Source organism: Anguilla rostrata, chromosome 11, assembly GCF_018555375.3.
Source record: "Anguilla rostrata isolate EN2019 chromosome 11, ASM1855537v3, whole genome shotgun sequence".
Taxonomy (NCBI): domain Eukaryota; kingdom Metazoa; phylum Chordata; class Actinopteri; order Anguilliformes; family Anguillidae; genus Anguilla; species Anguilla rostrata.
In genome coordinates, this window is record NC_057943.1 from 17,049,252 (window position 1) to 17,068,394 (window position 19,143).

At 45.0% G+C, this 19,143-nt stretch overlaps 1 protein-coding gene across 3 annotated transcripts; it reads left to right on the forward strand.

Annotated features, from left to right (window-relative positions):
* Positions 1–612: 612 nt before the first annotated feature.
* Positions 613–18,597, forward strand: brpf1 (bromodomain and PHD finger containing, 1). 3 transcript variants are annotated; one of them, XM_064298337.1, is made up of 17 exons: positions 613–1,095; positions 1,677–2,166; positions 3,050–3,844; positions 5,134–5,323; positions 5,635–5,922; positions 6,984–7,498; positions 7,633–7,798; positions 7,916–8,047; positions 8,565–8,693; positions 9,237–9,612; positions 9,971–10,267; positions 10,449–10,724; positions 10,854–11,001; positions 11,099–11,232; positions 11,610–11,725; positions 11,951–12,105; positions 17,311–18,597. In XM_064298337.1, the coding sequence occupies exons 3-17, from the start codon at positions 3,084–3,086 to the stop codon at positions 17,492–17,494; spliced, it is 3,867 nt and encodes a 1,288-aa protein (XP_064154407.1). In that variant the 5' UTR covers positions 613–1,095; positions 1,677–2,166; positions 3,050–3,083; the 3' UTR covers positions 17,495–18,597. The 3 variants fall into 3 exon arrangements, with proteins under 3 accessions (XP_064154407.1, XP_064154406.1, XP_064154405.1); XM_064298336.1 differs by having other exon boundaries at positions 3,071–3,844; positions 9,956–10,267; XM_064298335.1 differs by having other exon boundaries at positions 615–1,095; positions 9,956–10,267.
* Positions 18,598–19,143: the final 546 nt, after the last annotated feature.

The window sequence follows — 19,143 nt, forward strand, 5'->3', positions numbered from 1 at the left end:
CGAGAAACATACCCCTCATTGGCCCATATGTTCAGCAGGAGGTGCTCAGGAGTGAAGAAGAAAACAGGAACATTTCAATTTACTGAGCAAATAATAGCTACTGTAGGAAAATATGACAGATTCCTAGTTGTCACGGAACGATAACAGTTTCAATAAAACCTAAATGGATCTGGCTGATTATGTTCCTGTAATAAATCATGATTCATTATATCAGTAGCGATATTTGGTTGAAACACTGAAGCATTGTGTGAGCTGAAACAAAGCAAAACTACTAACAATAAGTGCAACATAGTATTTGCAATTGTTATCATTGCTACCTCTATTTCCTCTACGACGCAGACCGTTCGGATCAAAGTTTAAATTGAGTCGGTGTAAAGTCTCCTCTCTGCACAAGAGGACACAGCGAACACAAAATCTACCTCCCTTCGTATTCAAATTTGTGGCGCAATTCCGCAAACCACCCGTCACACTATCGCCCAAATCCACATTAGCAGATTCGACGTAATAAAAATGTCAACGCTCTGAACGCGAAACAACAGATATCAGGGCGGGTACAAACATGTATAAATTGTTATAATTTACCGAATAGCATACACTTTTATTTTTTTATGACAATTAAACACATGAATAGGCCTATATCAGGAATCCGTTCACAATGTGAAACTAAATACCAGATTCGATACTATTTTTAAATAATAGAAGAAACGCAAATATGAGCATTGGATGAACAAATATGGATTTGTTTGAACAAGAATCAAGAGTGTATTGTAATGAAATCAGTAACAGCCATCATATACCACCTTTGAAATATTTGTTTTTTACGCGAGACAGCAGTAAATAAGCCTTTTCTGTTTGTCGAATGTGCTGCACGCGCTCATTGCGTAAAGCAGTGGTGGCTTCCCTTTTGTTCGTGGAGTTCCTGTATTATTTTCATCACAATGAAATCGTTCTGATTTTTGGGATTACAGTTCGTCCCGGGTTTCCTTTATTTGTTGTAATTTAGTTTGGGACACTAGCCTGCTTAAAAAGCATATAGTTGTGCCGTGCGATCATGTGTTAGATTTTTTTCAATGCAAGCAGAATGAACCAGGACTAGTAAGTGGTATTTTTTGAATTCATACATTTGTGTGCCTTGTGTCTGTGTAGAAATAAACCAAAACGTGTTTGTGAGCATATAGCTTATTACTGGCTATTGACTTAAGCTGCATTCCTGTATTGGGCTACCCGTTGCGTAATGAAACATTTTATGTATCATAGTTAGCTAGCTAGTACTACTAAGGTGCAGAAATGATCTTGGCGAGCATTTTTGTGGTCCTCCAACAACTTAACCAGATTGCTCTAAAATATACTTCTGTTTTCAATGTACAACCTCAATTCCAATGGGTTTATTTTTCAGAAATGTTTACCTTTAAGATGTGTGCTCTACGCCAGGTAACTGTGTGAATATCTAACTAGTCAGCCAGCTAGCTTGCAAGCAGGAATTCGAGATGAGTGCTGCATTAGTGCAGAGGGAAAACAATGTAGCTGCCCTCCCTTTTGTCGGTACTGTATCTAGCTGCGGTGCTCGCGCCAGATCGGTAACAGTATCTATAAACCACTGCGTTTATTTAACCGATTAAAAAAAAATAAAATAAAAATTATTACAACTAACTAGTCGTTTTCCCTCTTGTTTTCAGGGACCCGCGGTGCAGTTAATAAATGGGATGTCAAGTGGAGAAGTCTTGGACATGTGAAGTGGGGGAAACGACTGTGTGTGGATTCGAGGCCAACACGAAACGGATAATCCGTGGTGGCTAACGTTATTCTTGTTGAATATTGACTAGTCTATAGCAAGCGAACTCCCATCGAGCGGTCTAACGTTAACTGCTTTTATCAACAAGCAGTCCCCCTAGGAGAAACAGCACAACTGCTATGTCATTTTCAAATGTTTTGTAAGATATTTGTGTCAACAAATTTTTAATTATACTATATGTTAATAGCTAGCTAAGTTAGCTGTCTTAGAAGAAAAGGGAAACGAATAATTTGGACCAACGACAAACGTACTGAACTCATCTTATTGGATTTGGAGTAACTACATCATCTCTGAAGGTACCACCGTAAGGTCATTTTGAAAAATAATGATTCCACGTGTGTGAGAAACCCCAGTTGTCAAACTGGTTGAAGCCGGTAAGTTAAAAAAAAAATGTTATTATTATGTTTTTTGCTTGGAATTTCGTTCATATTTTATTTTGCATTCATTTGAAAGTAACTTCGTCTAATATGTTATTCTTTCAATCTTGCTTCATTGCTAGCTAATGTTAGCTTGCCACAAAATGAGTTTTAGCATGACCATAAATTAATTAGGCCTGGCTAATTAGTTTTTACATTGTTAGCTTATATGTTAGATACTGAATTTGTCCAGTATTGTGTAAACATTAAGTTATTAATAAAGCGCTTTAGTATTGCTTTTTTGAACGGTTTGTTTTAGCAATGGAATGTGATTGTTTGTAAATTACAAGACGTTACTATTGTTGTCATGGTGAACTAGACAGACATGTAGCCTCGCGCCACCTGTTGGTTATAATACCTATAGAACAGTGAAGTTAGGCTTTGCTACATTTTTTTTATCAAACCAGTGTCGCCTGTCATTTTGGGGAAGTCAGCCCTTGTCACACTGCCTCACTGGCGGTAGCTATTAAAGTTAAATAATGACAGTATGTTTTAAATATGCAGTGCACGTGGTCTAATTAGCCCTTATTCGTAATTAAAATGTATACGCAAACTATGCCCTCAGCGAGTACATTATATAAAGCACCTCAAAATAGTTTTTTAAATTTATTTTTAGATTTCATTATTGAGCCTGTGCAGTGCTTGAAAGTGTGGGTGTTCAGATTGGAAGTACATTGGCTTAGTCCATCCTTAATCAGTCAATATTTATGTAATGTTTGTTTATTTCCATCAAAGCCATGCTGTGCAAACTTTAAGAAGTGTACGTCTGGATGTTTCGCCATCTTTGAGCCCCCAAATAATCTCGCTTTCTGTCTGTCTGTGTGTATCTCACATATGTAAGCTGAAGCCTCTGTCCCAGCAGCAGTGTTGGTGCAATGGGACTGGATTTTGATGTCAAGACCTTCTGCCACAACCTGCGGGCAACCAAGCCCCCGTACGAGTGCCCCGTGGAAAGCTGCCGCAAGGTTTACAAGAGCTACAGCGGCATTGAATATCACCTGTACCACTACGACCATGACAACCCACCCCCAGCTCAGGGCACCCCCCAGCGTAAACGAAAGGGCCGCCCACCCCGAGTTCAGGGGGGAGGAACAGATGATGGGGATGGAGGTGGCGGCGGTGGAAAAGGTGGGGGCCTAGGGGGCGTTGCCAAGGGCATGACCTCTGGAAGCCCGGAGCGCTCGGAGCGATCTCACTCCCCTGGCCGGGAAACCATGACTTATGCTCAGGCCCAGCGAATGGTGGAGCTCGAGATCCAGGGGAAAATCCATCGCATTAGCATCTTTGAAAACTTGGATGTGGTGTCAGAGGATGAGAGCAGTGGGGAGGACCCTCCCTCGGGGGTGGGGGGTGGAGGTGGAGGCTGTAACGGAGGGGAAAGTGGGGGAGGTAGTGAGGCAGGCGGCAATGGTAACAAGGACAGACCGGACACCCCTGCTACCAATGGAGGCAAAGGCACCACCACACCAAAGTCGGGAAAGCACAAGAGCAAAGAGAAGAAGAAAGAAAGTGGATCAGCTCACCATCACACCCACAGCGCCCCTCCTGGACCTGCCATCAAGCTGCCTGAGGTGGTGTTCCGTGAGCTGGACCAGGAGAGGCCAGACGCCCCTCCACGGCCTTCTTCTTATTACAGGTTAGCTCTGTCCTCTCCATGCACATTTCAGACCATGTTTTAGTGTAGTATGTTGATTGATAAACGTGTACACATATATCATTACTTGAGCCTTACACACAGCTCTCTATACACCTCACCATATTTCAGTTTCCCTCCCCCATGTGGTGTGATGCCCTTCAAAATGGTTTTATATTCGAATAATCTCTTTTATGGTTGTGAATAGGGGCAGTCCAAAGGAGAAACTGTAATGACTTGTTTAGCTAAAATGGTATGCTTAAATATAGTAAAATTAAACAAATTAGGCTGATCAAAACATAAAATTGAACTAATATATTTTTATGTTGAGAAAATTTTAAATATGTAAAATGTCAGAATTTTATGTACACTAGCAAGGAAATGGCTCAAAGCGCTACTCATAATTTCCTGACCACAATGATGGCCCATGATCTGGAAACCAAGGATACTAAAATTTAATGCTAAACAGTCGTCGCTTTTCAACCTTTTTTTCCACCCCTTGATCGACAAGTGTGTGTTTTACCTGAATAACCTGTACCCACTGGCAGATAATTCTTTTTCAATTATAGTAAAATTTCACTGTAGTGAAGTATAATAGTTGGAATTGCACATCAAAGGTTGTAGGTTTTATTTCCTGTCGGTGTGCTTCTGTTGTGCCCTTGAGAAAGGTGCTTGGCCTGTATCGTTTCAGTAAAATATCGGCTGTTTAAATGTATTTGGTTGAAACAAGTAATCTGCGTAAGTCACTCTGGAAATGTCTGCTCAATATAAATGGAAAAAGTGACTTGGCTTGTCAGGTAAATCATGTGGCTGCATGCACATACTACACTATCATGCCAGCTCTGCTAACAAAAAAACTTGACATTTAAAAGATTATAAGCTGCATAATTTACACATGCTAACTGACCTTAACTTTGGCATGCGTTTGGGGCACAGAGCAAACGTTTGGTGTATTTTGTGCTGCTCGGTTTTGAGACGTGAAGAGAAATGATTGACTACCACAGCATATGAAATTAAGAAGCCAAGTCAAATACTGATATTGACTGTTACTCAAACAGAATAAATGGCATCAGATGGAGAGAAATGATAGGTTTAAAAGTAAGATTTTGGCCTACTCGATTTCCTTGCTTTTGAGCAGTCCCTGTGTCATAAGTACCTCTTCACAAGATATCTCTAGGAATTCATGTGCAGGACTGCAACTAGAATAAAGGTTTGATGTGTTTGCTTTGTAGTTTTTCTGCTGCCTTTTTCATTCCCTTTAACACCTGGAAAACCCAACCTCCTCCTGTCAGGTACATTGACAAATCGGTGGAAGAGCTGGATGAAGAGGTTGAGTACGACATTGATGAGGAAGACTACATCTGGCTGGACATCATGAACGACAAGCGGCGTAGCGATGGAGTGGCCCCCATCCCCCAGAACGTCTTTGAATACCTAATGGATAGACTGGAGAAAGAGTCCTACTTTGAGAGCCACAACAAGGTGTGTGCCTACCCTTAAGACAGGGGTCCACCTTGCAAGTTACAAATTCTAGTTGTGTGTATGTGGTTGAAGCGAGCAGAATTTGTGCAAGTTACCAAGGTAGTAGGTACTCAAGAGTCTGACTGGCTCTGTGTAATGCGTATGTGTTGAAAATTCCTTTAATGATTTCACTTTATTTGATCCACTTCATGATGCCACGAATAAGAATTTACTATTATAGTGAAAGGCATGTTAATTAGCTACACCGGAAAGAAAGTGGTTTGTGGGTGGCCAGAGTCCGCCCTAACGTGCAGTCCTCCCATCCCACCCAGGCGGACCCCAGCTCTCTGATCGACGAGGATGCCGTGTGCTGCATCTGCAACGACGGAGAATGCCAGAACAGCAACGTCATCCTCTTCTGCGACATGTGCAACCTGGCGGTGCATCAGGAGTGCTACGGCGTGCCCTACATCCCCGAGGGCCAGTGGCTGTGCCGCCGCTGCCTGCAGTCGCCCTCGCGGGCTGTCGACTGCGCCCTCTGCCCCAACAAGGGCGGAGCCTTCAAGCAGACGGACGACGCTCGCTGGGCCCATGTAGTGTGCGCCCTGTGGATTCCAGAGGTGAGGAGGGGCCGGCTGACACTGAGAAACGCACAACAGGAGGGGGTTTCGCGCCAAATATGCAGACAGTAGTAGTGTATACAAATCTTCATGATGTTATGGAAAGAGCTTGCATGTGTGTGATCATTTTGCAGATTAAAATTTTAGAAGGTAATAAGGCAAGCAGTCCGCAAACCTTGTAAATTTATAAGTCTCTTTCTCCAGACGAAGCTCCCCGTAAGGCTGGTACAGACACACGCACTATATCACCCCTTTCACACAGAAGAAAAAAGGAGTTTTCGAGACGGCTTGATACTGCACTTATGTCTGTGTGAACACGTTGCGACGGCTTTTAAAATACCGCATCGGAAATGCCTCTCCTGGTGTTTTTGAGGCGCCTCGACTACCGCATTTCTCCTGTGGGAACTGAAAGCAACATCGACGACTGCTATCTGGGCAGCGTTCGAATTACGTTACAGATCTGCCTTCACACGCACCTATCTCTCAACCGAAAAAATGGCATACAGAGGAAATACCTGGACCCACAAAGAAGCGCTTTGTAGCGCACACAGACGTAGCAGATAGTTACATTGTATATGCATGAGAACGCGAAAACTAATAACATAAAAAATGCGACCACTTGCACTTCAAAATGTAACATGTTTGTTTGTTTGTTTTATTGTTTTGCCGGAAATTACAAGAAGATTGCAACGAAAATAAATAACAAGTAACATTATAGCTTTGGGACTACATCAAGTGTGTTAGTGTGGTAACGGAACGTAAACAATTCATTCAGGAGAGTTGAGTTCTACTGTGTGTGAAAGGTAAAGACGGCTTGAATACCGCATTACAAATTCTGTGGGAAAGGGAACCTGTTACCGCATCAGAGGCGGCTCAGATGCGGTATTCGCTGCGTGAAAGGGGCTCATGATTGTTGGTGACATTTCTGCAAGTAAAGGTAATGCACATCAGGACTGGAAGACTACAGAATTAGGAGACTGGGGAACAGGATAAAAGTTTTGAAATCTGGGGGATGTTCTTGGTGGGGAATATTGGGACACTAATCATTTGCCCCTCCGCAGGTCTGTTTCGCAAACACGGTGTTCCTGGAGCCCATCGACAGTATCGAGCACATCCCCCCGGCACGCTGGAAGCTCACCTGCTACATCTGCAAGCAGCGCGGCTCCGGGGCCTGCATCCAGTGCCACAAAGCCAACTGCTACACGGCCTTCCATGTGACCTGTGCCCAGCAGGCAGGGCTGTACATGAAGATGGAGCCGGTGAGGGAGACTGGTGCCAACGGGACCTCCTTCAGCGTGCGCAAAACGGCCTACTGCGACATCCACACTCCGCCCGGCTCCATGCGACCCATGGGAGGCATGGGCGGAGCCAGCCTGAACTCCTCCCACAGCGAGGGGGAGCCAGAGGAAGAGGACGAGCCGGGGCCCCATGATGAGGACTCCAAAGGGTGGAGCTCAGAGCGGGTGAAGCGGGCCAAGGCCAAGTCCCGCCTCAAAATGAAGAGGGCCCGCAAGATCTTAGCAGAGAAAAGGGCAGCGGCCCCTGTTGTGTCGGTGCCCTGCATACCCCCACACAGGTACAGCACTGGTACACACACACACACACCACCAACATGTTATGGTTATGACCAGCTTTTTCTTCTTTCCAGTGTCAAAACTTACATTTTGCACCCTCAACAGATTTGATATGAACATTGCTTGATCTTTTTAGGCTTAGCAAGATCACCAGTCGCCTAACAGTCCAGAGAAAGAGCCAGTTCATGCAGCGGCTGCACAGCTACTGGACCCTGAAGAGGCAGAGCCGTAATGGAGTCCCTTTGCTACGCCGTTTGCAAACCCACCTGCAGTCGCAGCGCAATGCAGAGCAAGTCCCCACTGTAAGTGTCGAGTCGAAACGGCTTCATGTGCACGGAGACTGCTCGTGCTGCCACTGTTCACACGCACACTGTACAGCCACTGTTTACATATAGCTGTGTGTGTGTGTGTGTGGACAGAGGGACAGCGAGGAGAAGCATGCAGCCCTTAAGGAGCAGCTGAAGGCCTGGCAGAGGCTCCGGCACGATCTGGAGAGAGCCAGGCTGCTGGTGGAGCTGATCCGTAAGAGGGAAAAACTCAAGAGGGAGACGGTAGGACTGCATGTCCTTCGCCAGGGAAACGTCTATAGTAGCTACCACCAAAGATATCAGTTTTAGCTTTCTTCACATTAACACCAAATGTGTATCTTGAGTCACAATTGACAACCAGCCATTTTCATTGGTATGGCAAAACATCTGGCAAAAAGAACCAATGCAGATGTAGTAACATCTCCTGGTGTCACAATCTGGGCAGCCCACAAGAATACTGTTACTTTCTTAAAAACTGATTGTTAAGGTTCCCATGAGTCCAGGTACCTACAGTATACAACAAAGTATCTCGGTGAAAAGATGCATTGAAACTTTGGTATCTTTACATTTGTCACATGCTTAGTTGCTCTGTGAACGTTCTAACCTGACCCTCACTCTCTAGTACAAGCTAGAACTGTTTGTTCTGTTCATTGTCTGCAGGCCAAGATGAATTCTACTATGTAGTATGCTGTGAATGACTGTACTTCCTGCCCAGAGCAGAGTTCGTGGATTGCACTGTAAAACTGTTTAATCTGCACAGATCAAGGTGCAGCAGCTGGCTCTGGAGATGCAGCTGACGCCATTCCTCATCCTGCTGCGCAGCACCCTGGAGCAGCTGCAGGACAGAGACACCAGCCACTTCTTCACTGAGCCCGTCCCATTGGCCGAGGTACTGGTGATCTCATCCTGATGTCATTGCTCAGCTTTTTTCAGTTGCCTATATGTTTGTAGGCTGTCGTGTACAAAATTTGATGTCTGCTTAACTTTTAATGATTAAGAGTAAACTCTAGAATACTCTTTACTTTTATTCAGAAATAATCATTTCATATGTGGCATTACTTGTATTACTAACAGCGGTCGGTCACAGACCTGTTCTAACTGGGAGATAATTCCCGTTCAGGGAAAAAAAGTCAGTGAGGGTCCATTGTGTTGAAGTACTTACTTTGTGATAATGCAACTGACAAGATGAGTCATACCGTACAGAGCCACGTTGCACAGGGGCTCTACTGAGGGGGCACTCTGTGACCCATTGATGTTTTAGACTTTTGACCTGACAATACAAAAAAAGTTTTTTGAGTGTAACAGCTATTCTTTTAGTTATGAAGGGAGATTACATAAAACATTGAACATGAATTAATTAGGCTTTGTTATTATTGTTGTTGTTATTATCATCATCATCGTTGTTACTGATGTTGTTATTCACATCACGTAGGTCCCAGACTACTTGGACCACATTGAGCGGCCTATGGACTTCCAGACCATGTGGAACTGCCTGGAATCCCACCGCTACCTCAGCTTTGAGGCATTTGAAGCCGACTTTGGCCTTATAGTGAACAACTGCCTCAAGTACAATGCCAAGGACACAGTGTTCTACCGAGCTGCACTACGCCTTCGGGAGACAGGGGGCGCTGTGCTCCGGCAGGCCCGCCGCCAGGCCGAGAGAATTGGCTTCGACTATGACACGGGCATGCATCTGCCCCGGGAGCCCAGCACCGAGACGCCCCGCGAACGGGAAAGGGACAGGGACAGGGAGAGAGACAGAGAGAGGGACAGGGAGAGAGAGAGGCCACCAACCTCCACGGAGGATGGTGAGTGTGTCTGTGTGCCAGACTAAACAACAGAACCTTCCTGCTCATCTCTCTCCTTCAGTCTGTCCCTAACATTGTCTCCCATTTTTCTTTCCATTTTTCCTCCCTCTTACTTCACCTGTCTCCTTTCAATTGACTTTAAGATGGTTGTGGACTTCCTGTGTTTAAACACTGGCTGACTTCCTCCTAACTTACCTCACCTGATATGGCCCTCTCTGTCTCTCCTCCCCTTTCTCTCTCTCTGTCACACCCTCACCCTCTTTCATCCTCCCACTTGCGCTCTCTCTCTCTCCCCCCCATCCCCATTTCCCTTCTCTCCCCCGCTTCCTCTTTCTTCTCATAGATCTGTTTTTGCCAGAGAATCGCCGGCGCCTCCCGCTGGAGGAGCAGCTGCGCGTGCTGCAGGCGCGCTTTGATGAGGTCAGTGCAGGAAAGCACAGCATTGGCCGGTCCCGGCGCGCCAAGGCCCTGCGCAAGGAGATGACGGTCATCAAGCGCAAGCTGGCGCACCAGCGCGAAGTGGGGAGCGCCCCTGGCACCCGTGACCCCGGAGGCAGCGGGGAGCGCGGGACCTCTGCGCCCCACCACCACCCGTCCTGCACCCCACGCCACGACGAGGGGGGAGAGAGCAGCAGCCATGAGATCAGCAGCAAAGGTGAGACTGATCATATGGAAGACCTGTGCGTCTGTAATTGGCCCGAATCGATAAGCACTCAGCACTGCATACGAGCAGCAATATATCTACACTTGACTTTGTGCATTTGTGTATAACACGCACCTTCCCCTCTATCTCTCTCTCCTTCTCTCTCCCTCTTTGTCCCCTCCCCTCCGTCCAGACCTGAGTGCTTCCTCCTCTGCCCTTGCTCCGGAGGTGGGACGTAGAACCTCTGTACTCTTCTCCAAGAAGAACCCCAAAGCAGCTGGACCCCCCAAGAGGCCTGGCCGGCCCCCCAAGAACCGGGACGCTTCCCAGGGAGGTCCCGGTGTGAGCCCCAGTCCCATCGGGCCCCCCCAGCTACCCCTCCTCTCCTCCCGGCAGAGAAAGAGACCCCGCAGCCCTCGAACCAGCTCCAGCTCCGAGAGCGACAGCGACAACGACGACCTCCTCCTGGGTGAGAGAGCCACACTGAACGGCACACACACACACACACACGCACACACACACACACACACACACACACACACAGCCACGCTCGTGGGCTCTTCCTCCCCCAGCCGCTGACGGTTCTCCTGCCCCTCAGGCCTCCCCAGTAACGGCTTTGACGGGGGCAGCCAGCCGGTGACGGAGAGCTTCCGCGTGTACCGCAACGAGCGCAGCCTGCCGCGCTCCAGCTCCGACTCGGAGTCCTCCACCACCAGCAGCAGCAGCGCCGCCTCGGACCGTACCAGGTGAGCACGGCCGCCCCAGCCCGGCCCCGCGGGTCTGCACCGCACCGCCCTGCCCTGCCCGGGGGTCTGAGCCCTCTCCTCCTCTCTGTCCCCCCAGCACCACTCCGTCCAAGCAGGGCCGGGGCAAGCCGTCCTTCTCCCGCTCCACCTTCCCGGAGGACAGCAGCGAGGAGACGTCGGGGACGGAGAACGAGTCCTACTCTGTGGGTGGGGGGCGAGGCGTGTCGCACAGTAAGCCCTTCCACCAGAACTGATGTTTCAAACAAACAGACATGGGGTACAGGTTAGCACAGCATAACCCGTAGCTGTACTATGCACTTATCAGGATTTCTCACAGAAGTAACTGCAATCGCCACAGGCTCTGACGTTTTACAAGCCTTATGAACCTTATGTACCCCTGGCATAGGGATGGGTATCGTTAAGATTTTATCGATACTGCTACTCTAATTAATTCTGCTTATCAGTTTGGTACTCTATCGATACACTTATCGGTACTTTTTGAGTAGTAGCTGCTAGTGTTAGGGGACATGGCTGGGGCTGGTGGTAGAGGGAAGGGGTGAATGCAGAGCTGTTCATGTGTGCTTAAGTGTTGCTGGTGTGTGTTTCAGTGGTGCGGGGCCGGGGCAGGTCTGGGTGCTGGATGAGCCCAGAAGACTACGCATCACTGGATGCACTAGATCTGGTCTGGGCCAAGTGTCGAGGCTATCCATCATACCCAGCTCTGGTAAGAGAGACCTAAAATCCATACTGTCATACACACGCATGTGCAAGCACACCCCGTAGCGCTCACCTTCTCACGCACTGAAGCACTCTAAATCATACATGGCCACCACTAGGGGGCAGCAGAACTTCCTCACAGTGTTTCTCTTTCTCACCTTGTGTCTTTTCCTTTGCCTGTGTTTGTCTATCTCTGTCTGCATCCTCTCACTTTTGACCCCCTCATCCACAGATCATTGACCCCAAGATGCCCCGTGAGGGGGTGTTTCACCGGGGCGTGCCCATCCCTGTGCCCCCGGTTGATGTGCTGAAGTTGGGGGAGCAAATGACCCAAGAGGCCAGGGAACACCTCTTCTTGGTGCTTTTCTTCGACAACAAGAGGACCTGGTCAGTCTCTCTCCGCATCTTTCTCTTTACTGCCTACCTGCCTTTCACATACCTGTGTAGCTCTGTTCATGGCAATTTCACAGCCTTCCAGCCCTCACCAGGACTGCCAGAGCTCTCCGTTTAACATTTACATTCAAATTTTACATGACTTCTCCACTTGTGGTCTGTTTATTACTTTTCCTATATATTTGTATTTGACATCCTTGAATCACTTGTAGTCACCTCCTGATTAGGAGACTAGTTTAGTTAGGATGACGGGTGCTTAATTATGCCTTTTCTGCCAAGTCATGTGCGTCATAGCAGTGCATGTGAAATGACTTCCTAACTGGATGTCACTTTACTACGTACCCAAAACCTCCTACATCTGGTTCTTTGTTTTTAGGACTGAAAAGAGGCTCAGTCACTTTAAACTAATTCCACCCCATTCTGGGCATCGTCCCACTTCGTATCCCTCATCAGCCTTCATAACTGACTTCTGTGAAAAGCTTAGTTTATCCACTTTCAAAAGAATTTCCTTTGAGTTAACCAGGGCATGAGGCAAGAGGAAGCAAAGGCAGGTCACAAGCAGTAACAAAAACAGAACTGCGGACGTGCGCAGTAAATGTTCAAAACACATTTGTGGTGAACGCATGAAAAAACCTTTTTTTCTTGCTATAGTTGGGCACTATGCATAAAGCTGCATTTGTTTTTTCATTGGTTATTCGTTTTTATTTTATGTGAGCCTGTATATCAATAGCTATTGACCGTGGCTATATTGCCTACTGTTTGTACAGTATAAAATACCTACAAGCACATACAGGGCAGTGCACACGTATTTGGACTGTGACACAGTTTTCATTGTTTTAGCTCTGTACTCCAGCACATTGGATTTGACATAAAATAATGAATGAGGTTAAAATGCGGACTGTCAACCTTAATTTGAAGGTATTTACATCCATGTCGGTTGATAGTGTAATAATTACAGCCCTTTTTATACATGGCCCCCCGTTTTAGGGGAGCAAAAGTAATTGGACAATTGGCTGCTCATCTGTTTCTTGGCCAGCTGTGTCTTTTCATCATCATTTCATGCATACGAAAGTTTAAAAAAAGGTCTAGAGAAACAGTGTGTCACTGTTTCTCAACGTGAGGACCAAATAAGTGTGAATGCCAGTAAAGGAGGCCATCATGAGGCTGGAACATCTGAATAAATTGATCAGAGACACAGCCAAAACATTGGGTGTGTCAAAAATCAACAGTTTGATACACTGTAAGGAAGCAAGAACGCACTGGTAAGCTCAGCAATAGCAAATGACCTGCTCGACCACGGAAGACCACTGTAGTGGATGACCAAAGAATGCAGTCAGTTGTGAAGAAAAACCCCTTTTCAACTGTTGAACAGATCAAGAACACTCCAGGATGTTGGCATAGAATTGTCAAAGGTTAAAATAAAAAGACTCCACCTGCATAATTTCGGAGGGTTAACCACAAGATGCAAATCACTGATAAGCCTCAGACCGAGAAGGTTATAGTTTGCTAAAAAGTATTTTGAAAAGCTGTAGCATAAGACTGTGTTCTGGAACACAGTCTTATGGAAAAATGAGACTGGTATTAACCTGTACCAAAGTGATGGAAAGAGAAAAGTGTGGAGAAAGAAACTGCTCACAGTCCCTCATCCCTAATGATCCAGGCATGAATGTCTGCCACTGGAACTGGCTCACTAGTCTTCCTATGATGTGACTGCTGCTGCAGGTTTAATTCTAAAGTGTACCAAAGCATCTTATCTGCTCAGATACAACCAAATTCCTCAAAACTCATTGGACGGTGCATCAATTGCGGCAGGACAGTGACCCCAAACATACTACTAAAGCAACCAAAGCAACCAAGGATTCTTTCAGGGGACAAAAAGTGGAATGTTCTTGATGGCCAAGCCAATCATCCAACCCGAATTGAACTGAACAGGCGTTTAGCTTGCTGAAGACAAGACTAAAGGCAAAAATCTCTGCCCCCCCCCACCAAACGAAAAACAGTAATTGAAGACTGCTGCAGTACAGGCCTAGCAGAGCATCAACAGGGATACTATCTAGCATCTGGTGATGTCCATGGGTTGCAGCTTTCAGACAGTCATCGAATGGATTTTCAAACATACTAAATGTGACGACTTCATTCCTAATTGTGTTATTTTGTCCCATTACTTTTGGTCCCTTAAAATTAGGGGGTCTATGTATAAAAGTAATTTCTACATTGATCACTAGATATGGATGTGAATACCCTTTAAGTTCACTGTCTGCACTTCAACCTAATATTCACCATTTCATTTCAAATGTGCTGGAGTATAGAGCCAATTTTTTTTTTTTTTTTAAAGGTGTCACTGTCCAATTACGCACTGCAGGGTATGTTTTCCAAATGTCTGTCCAGAACATCTGTAGTTAATGTATTTAATATGTTTTTCAACTGAAAAAAAGTGAGCTTTATTAAAGTGCCAGTTGGTTTAAAAAAATGTTTTGTCTCTGTAAGACAAATTTTATTCAATGTACTGAATGCATGTGCTCCATGAACATACTGGCTACTTGCACTGTAGTGTGAGGTGGGGTTGGAAGTCCTGACAAAACAAAATTTTGGATCTTAATTACTGTTATGCTGAAGGATACGCAGCTTATGGCAACTGAAGTTAAAAATGAAATAGTGTGTTATTCAGATGGCTGTTGGCAGCACGTATGCATATAAAACGAGGTCACAAGGTAGTTGACATTGCAGAGAAACAGAAGTGGGTCATGGCTGACAGGCCGCAGACAAGTAGAGAACGTGTAAAGTGGAAAATGTCTCGTCTTTCATCGATGTAGCAAAAACTGTGGCGCAGACACACTTTACCCCCCACTGTTTGAAGAGGATGTGTGCATTTTCTGTATTGTAGAGAAGTTGGGTGGTACATTTTGTAAAACCAGTAAAAACAGTTGTTCAAAGGGCCAATTATTAAAACGAAATATTTATAATACATTGAAAAAGTCACGAAACAACTGGAATTACAGAATTGTAATGATTGTAATGAAAGGTTCTAGAAGACTAAATGGACAGGAATTACTTTGCAGTAATTGAGTATGATACTATCTATTTTAATTTTTTTATGTTTTGGAGGAATAAACCATAAAATCTTTGAAATATTCATTTTCTTGACATTCAAATAGAAAAACTTAACTTTGATTTATGTTTTTAAAGCCCAACTCCAGTTCTAAAACAGAGTTTTTGCAGTACAGCTAAGGTGAAATCTGAAGGGAGTGCATTCGGTTTGAGTGATGTAGCTGCATTTCCTGCTTCACTGAAAAACTTAGTTTTGTCGCATTGTCTAGATGCTGTGTGTGAAACATTCAGCAAACTTTTAACTTTTCCATTAGTTCCGTTTTCAGGAACTTCATGAAGTACCATTCATTCCAGCCACATCTCTCAAATACAGAAGAATTTATTCAGAACTTATTCTGCTAAATCAGTGCTGAATGAAATGACTTGCATTGCAAAAATTAAATTTCCTTATTTCCCTTGATCCTTCTCTTTGCGTTAATCTGGAAATGTGCCATTTCTGCGCAGTGTACAATACAAGTTTTTCAGCTGGATCCATGGACCCTTGACATGTTCATAGATGGAAAAACGTTTGATTCATTAAAACTGAACATGAAGTTCTTGCCTCCAAGATCTTGTCACCTCAGTCTTGACATTTCCTCGTGGCTGAAGGAAAGAAATAATTATCTTTTTTCATTTATAAACTGGATTTCCTTGACAACCATGCAGTTGGGTGTCTGAACATTAACCTTTCACTTAAATGGCCAGAAAAATCAAAAAGATCCTTTATGCAATGTAGCTGCATGTGTATTTCAATAATAGTCAACGGACTGCTCACAGTTTGGGTTTAGGACAGTAAAAGTACGGAGCTGTGGTTTTCAATTCTATAATCCTATTTTTCCGCTCATCTGTAGAAAGTGTCACACGGTTCAGGGTTTATCAGTGGGTAACAAAAAAATAAGTTAAATCGTCAACAAGGCCAACAATATTGCTGAGGTATATCTTAATTCCATGACATCTACATCTGAGACCTGTGTAGCTTGGAGGGGATGTCACAGCTGTGTTGCTAGGAGACGAGGTCACACACACCCTACATAGCAGACATGCTGCCTTCAGGTAGGCGGTACAGAGCGCCACAGCTCCGATCAAAGTGTGCTCAGAAATCCTTTGTAGCTGTCAGTCTAGCACTTATGAGCAGGACGTGATTATTTTGTCTCTATGTATATGAGGGGGTGTTGCAACATTTACGAGAATTGTGTCTTGTATTGCGGCCTGTATGGCTTTGTGAACTGGCAGCCATATGGCAGGTTAAGAATTTCCCTTTGGGGATAATACAAATGCACCATCATCATCACGACAGCAGTTGTACTGTTTTCAACAGCTAGTACTTTATTTGCCATTGGTATTGTGCTGTGTGATCTCCTTCTGCATGTTGCACGTGACAAGCCTGTTCACTTAATAATCTAATAATAATAATAATAATAATAATGTAATTGAGAAGAGTCAGGATATGTTGGTCAGTAGTTCTAGTGATATTTATTTATTTATTTATTTTGTTTTCGCTTGTCCTTATCTGCCAACCTGTGCTTTTGATCATATTTGTCACGATGCTTTGGGATTTAATAATTTTTATCTTGAATTTAGATGCTCCAATCAAGCATTTTATATGAATTTGGCAAAAAGGACTTTTATGAATGTCACGTAATCTTTGAACCCATTTTCTTCTGCCAAATTTAGTTTTTGTTCCTACACAGAGAGCTGGACTCTTGTGTGGTGTTTTATCTGAGGCTTCTTGTGTGTGTGCAGTGAGTGTGTCTTCTCTGTGGTGTTTTATCTGAGGCTTCTTGTGTGCGTGCAATGAGTGTGACTTCTCTGTGGTGTTTTATCTGAGGCTTCTTGTGTGCGTGCAGTGAGTGTGTCTTCTCTGTGGTGTTTTATCTGAGGCTTCTTGTGTGCGTGCAATGAGTGTGACTTCTCTGTGGTGTTTTATCTGAGGCTTCTTGTGTGCGTGCAATGAGTGTGTCTTCTCTGTGGTGTTTTATCTGAGGCTTCTTGTGTGGTGCATGAGTGTACTTCTCTGTGGTGTTTTATCTGAGGCTTCTTGTGTGCGTGCAGTAAGTGTGACTGCTCTGTGGTGTTTTACCTGAGGCCTCTTGTGTGCGTGCTTGTGTGCAGGCAGTGGCTGCCCCGATCCAAGCTGGTCCCGCTGGGGGTGGAGCCGGAGCTGGACAAGGAGAAGATGCTGGAGGGCCGGAAGTCCAACATCCGCAAGTCGGTGCAGGTGGCCTACCACCGGGCCATGCAGCACCGCAGCAAGGTGCAGGGGGAGCAGAGCAGCGACAGCAGCGACACGGACTGAGCGCGCACGCCTGCTGTCCACGCACGCGCACACACTGACACACGCACGCACACTCTCCCGCACGCGGCACAGCTGGCCTGGCACGGGAGGAACGGCCAGTCTGTCGCCTGTCGTGCTCTGAGCCTTCCGGCCCTTCGGCTTCAGCGTAATCTGTAGTGCAAAGCTGTCCTCCTGGGGAAACGGGGCCAAAACGGGCGGTTGCAAGTAGAGGGCGAGCAAATGAGTGTGTGCGCTCCACAGAATCACAGAAAGAGAAGTACTTTGCGCTTGTTTACACATTTAGCTGATCTGTGTAAATATGTATTTAAGGCTTGGAAGGATGAGAAAGTAATCATAATGCTATACAAAAATGATCCTAAAATCATGATTTCAAAACTTGCTTGCAATGCAGGTTGACATGCACCTGTGGGCGTGCATGTGTGTCTGTCTGTCTGTCTGTTTGTCTGTCTGTGGTTGTTCCTTCAGCTGAAATATTGGCGCTATGGTGCCTGGATTGGCAAACACAGATGAGTAGCGCTGGTGGGACTAACACACACACACACACACACACACCCCCGAACACAAATACTCATATAACACACAGAAGCACACGCACAGCCTTGTTCCTGAGGTATGCTGTACCAGTGGTCACAGCATACAAGTCGTTACTCCAACTCCTGTCTGCACAACCCTCTTCATAATGGAGTGAACAACTACGTGACTGTACTACAAAGGAACACAGCTCTCAATCTGAATTCTAATGTTTTGTGATCACAAATGTCTTCTCTTATTTATTTGTCTCTGTGATTTCTGTGTCGGTGGATTTCGGAGCCCCTAAAAAAACTTGCACTGTGGGGATGTTTTGTTTTTTTGTTTTCAGTTTTGTTATTTTGTTAATATTTTTCTCGGATGAACCAGTGGTTTTTGATGAATAATGTTAAATCATTTAACGTCGGTATAGGAATGCAAGGCTGCCCAGTCTTTGAAAGGACTTGAAAAGCAATGGTCAGCCAGAGGGGTTTTATTGTCATCTGTCATAGTTTCAGGCCAATGGTATTAGAACTTTTATATATAAATACAAAGTTAAAAAAGATAGGACTTTAATAAAAGAATTGAGTTTTGTACACATGCGTAGTGTATGATCAATGTGGTATTTGTGTTGTGTTGTGTAACTGGACGGTGGGAAAGTGTGGTGTGGTGTTTCTACACATTCTTGTGATCGTCTCACACTGGGCTTACAACGGCACAGCTTGTTTTTGTGGGCATATCTACCATCTCAGTTCTTGTGGGTTTTAAAAAAAATTTTTTAATGGTGCTGCCGTTGCAAAACGAACCATTTTCTCCTTTGTTGTCTAAAGGTGTAGGTAATATAGGATTGAAGTTTGTCACTTTTACGAAGTCAGAAGGTCTATTTGCTCATGCAAAGTCTCATGCCGGTTCTGTGGATAGTTGATGGTGAGGACAGCCCAGCTCAATGCAGCTAGAGTATGGGGAGAGTAGACCTTGGTGTAGCTGCTTGGCTATAGCTTAATTTTGCCAATAATGTTCTCTTTTCACAATTAATGCTCTTCTATTGCAATGCAATATTCTGATTTTCCCCTCCTGTTTTTCAAACTTCATTGTTAACTATAATTGACATTTCATATTTCTAAATTTGTCAAAGTGGTGGC

Excerpts from the sequence above, each read along its gene's own strand:
- brpf1 (XM_064298336.1), top strand. The coding sequence starts at position 3,084 with ATGGGACTGGATTTTGATGTCAAGACCTTCTGCCACAACCTGCGGGCA. Across the intron at positions 9,613-9,955 it reads ACCAACCTCCACGGAGGATG|ATCTGTTTTTGCCAGAGAAT; the intron begins GTGAGTGTGTCT and ends TTCTTCTCATAG. Across the intron at positions 11,002-11,098 it reads GCCGCCTCGGACCGTACCAG|CACCACTCCGTCCAAGCAGG; the intron begins GTGAGCACGGCC and ends CTGTCCCCCCAG.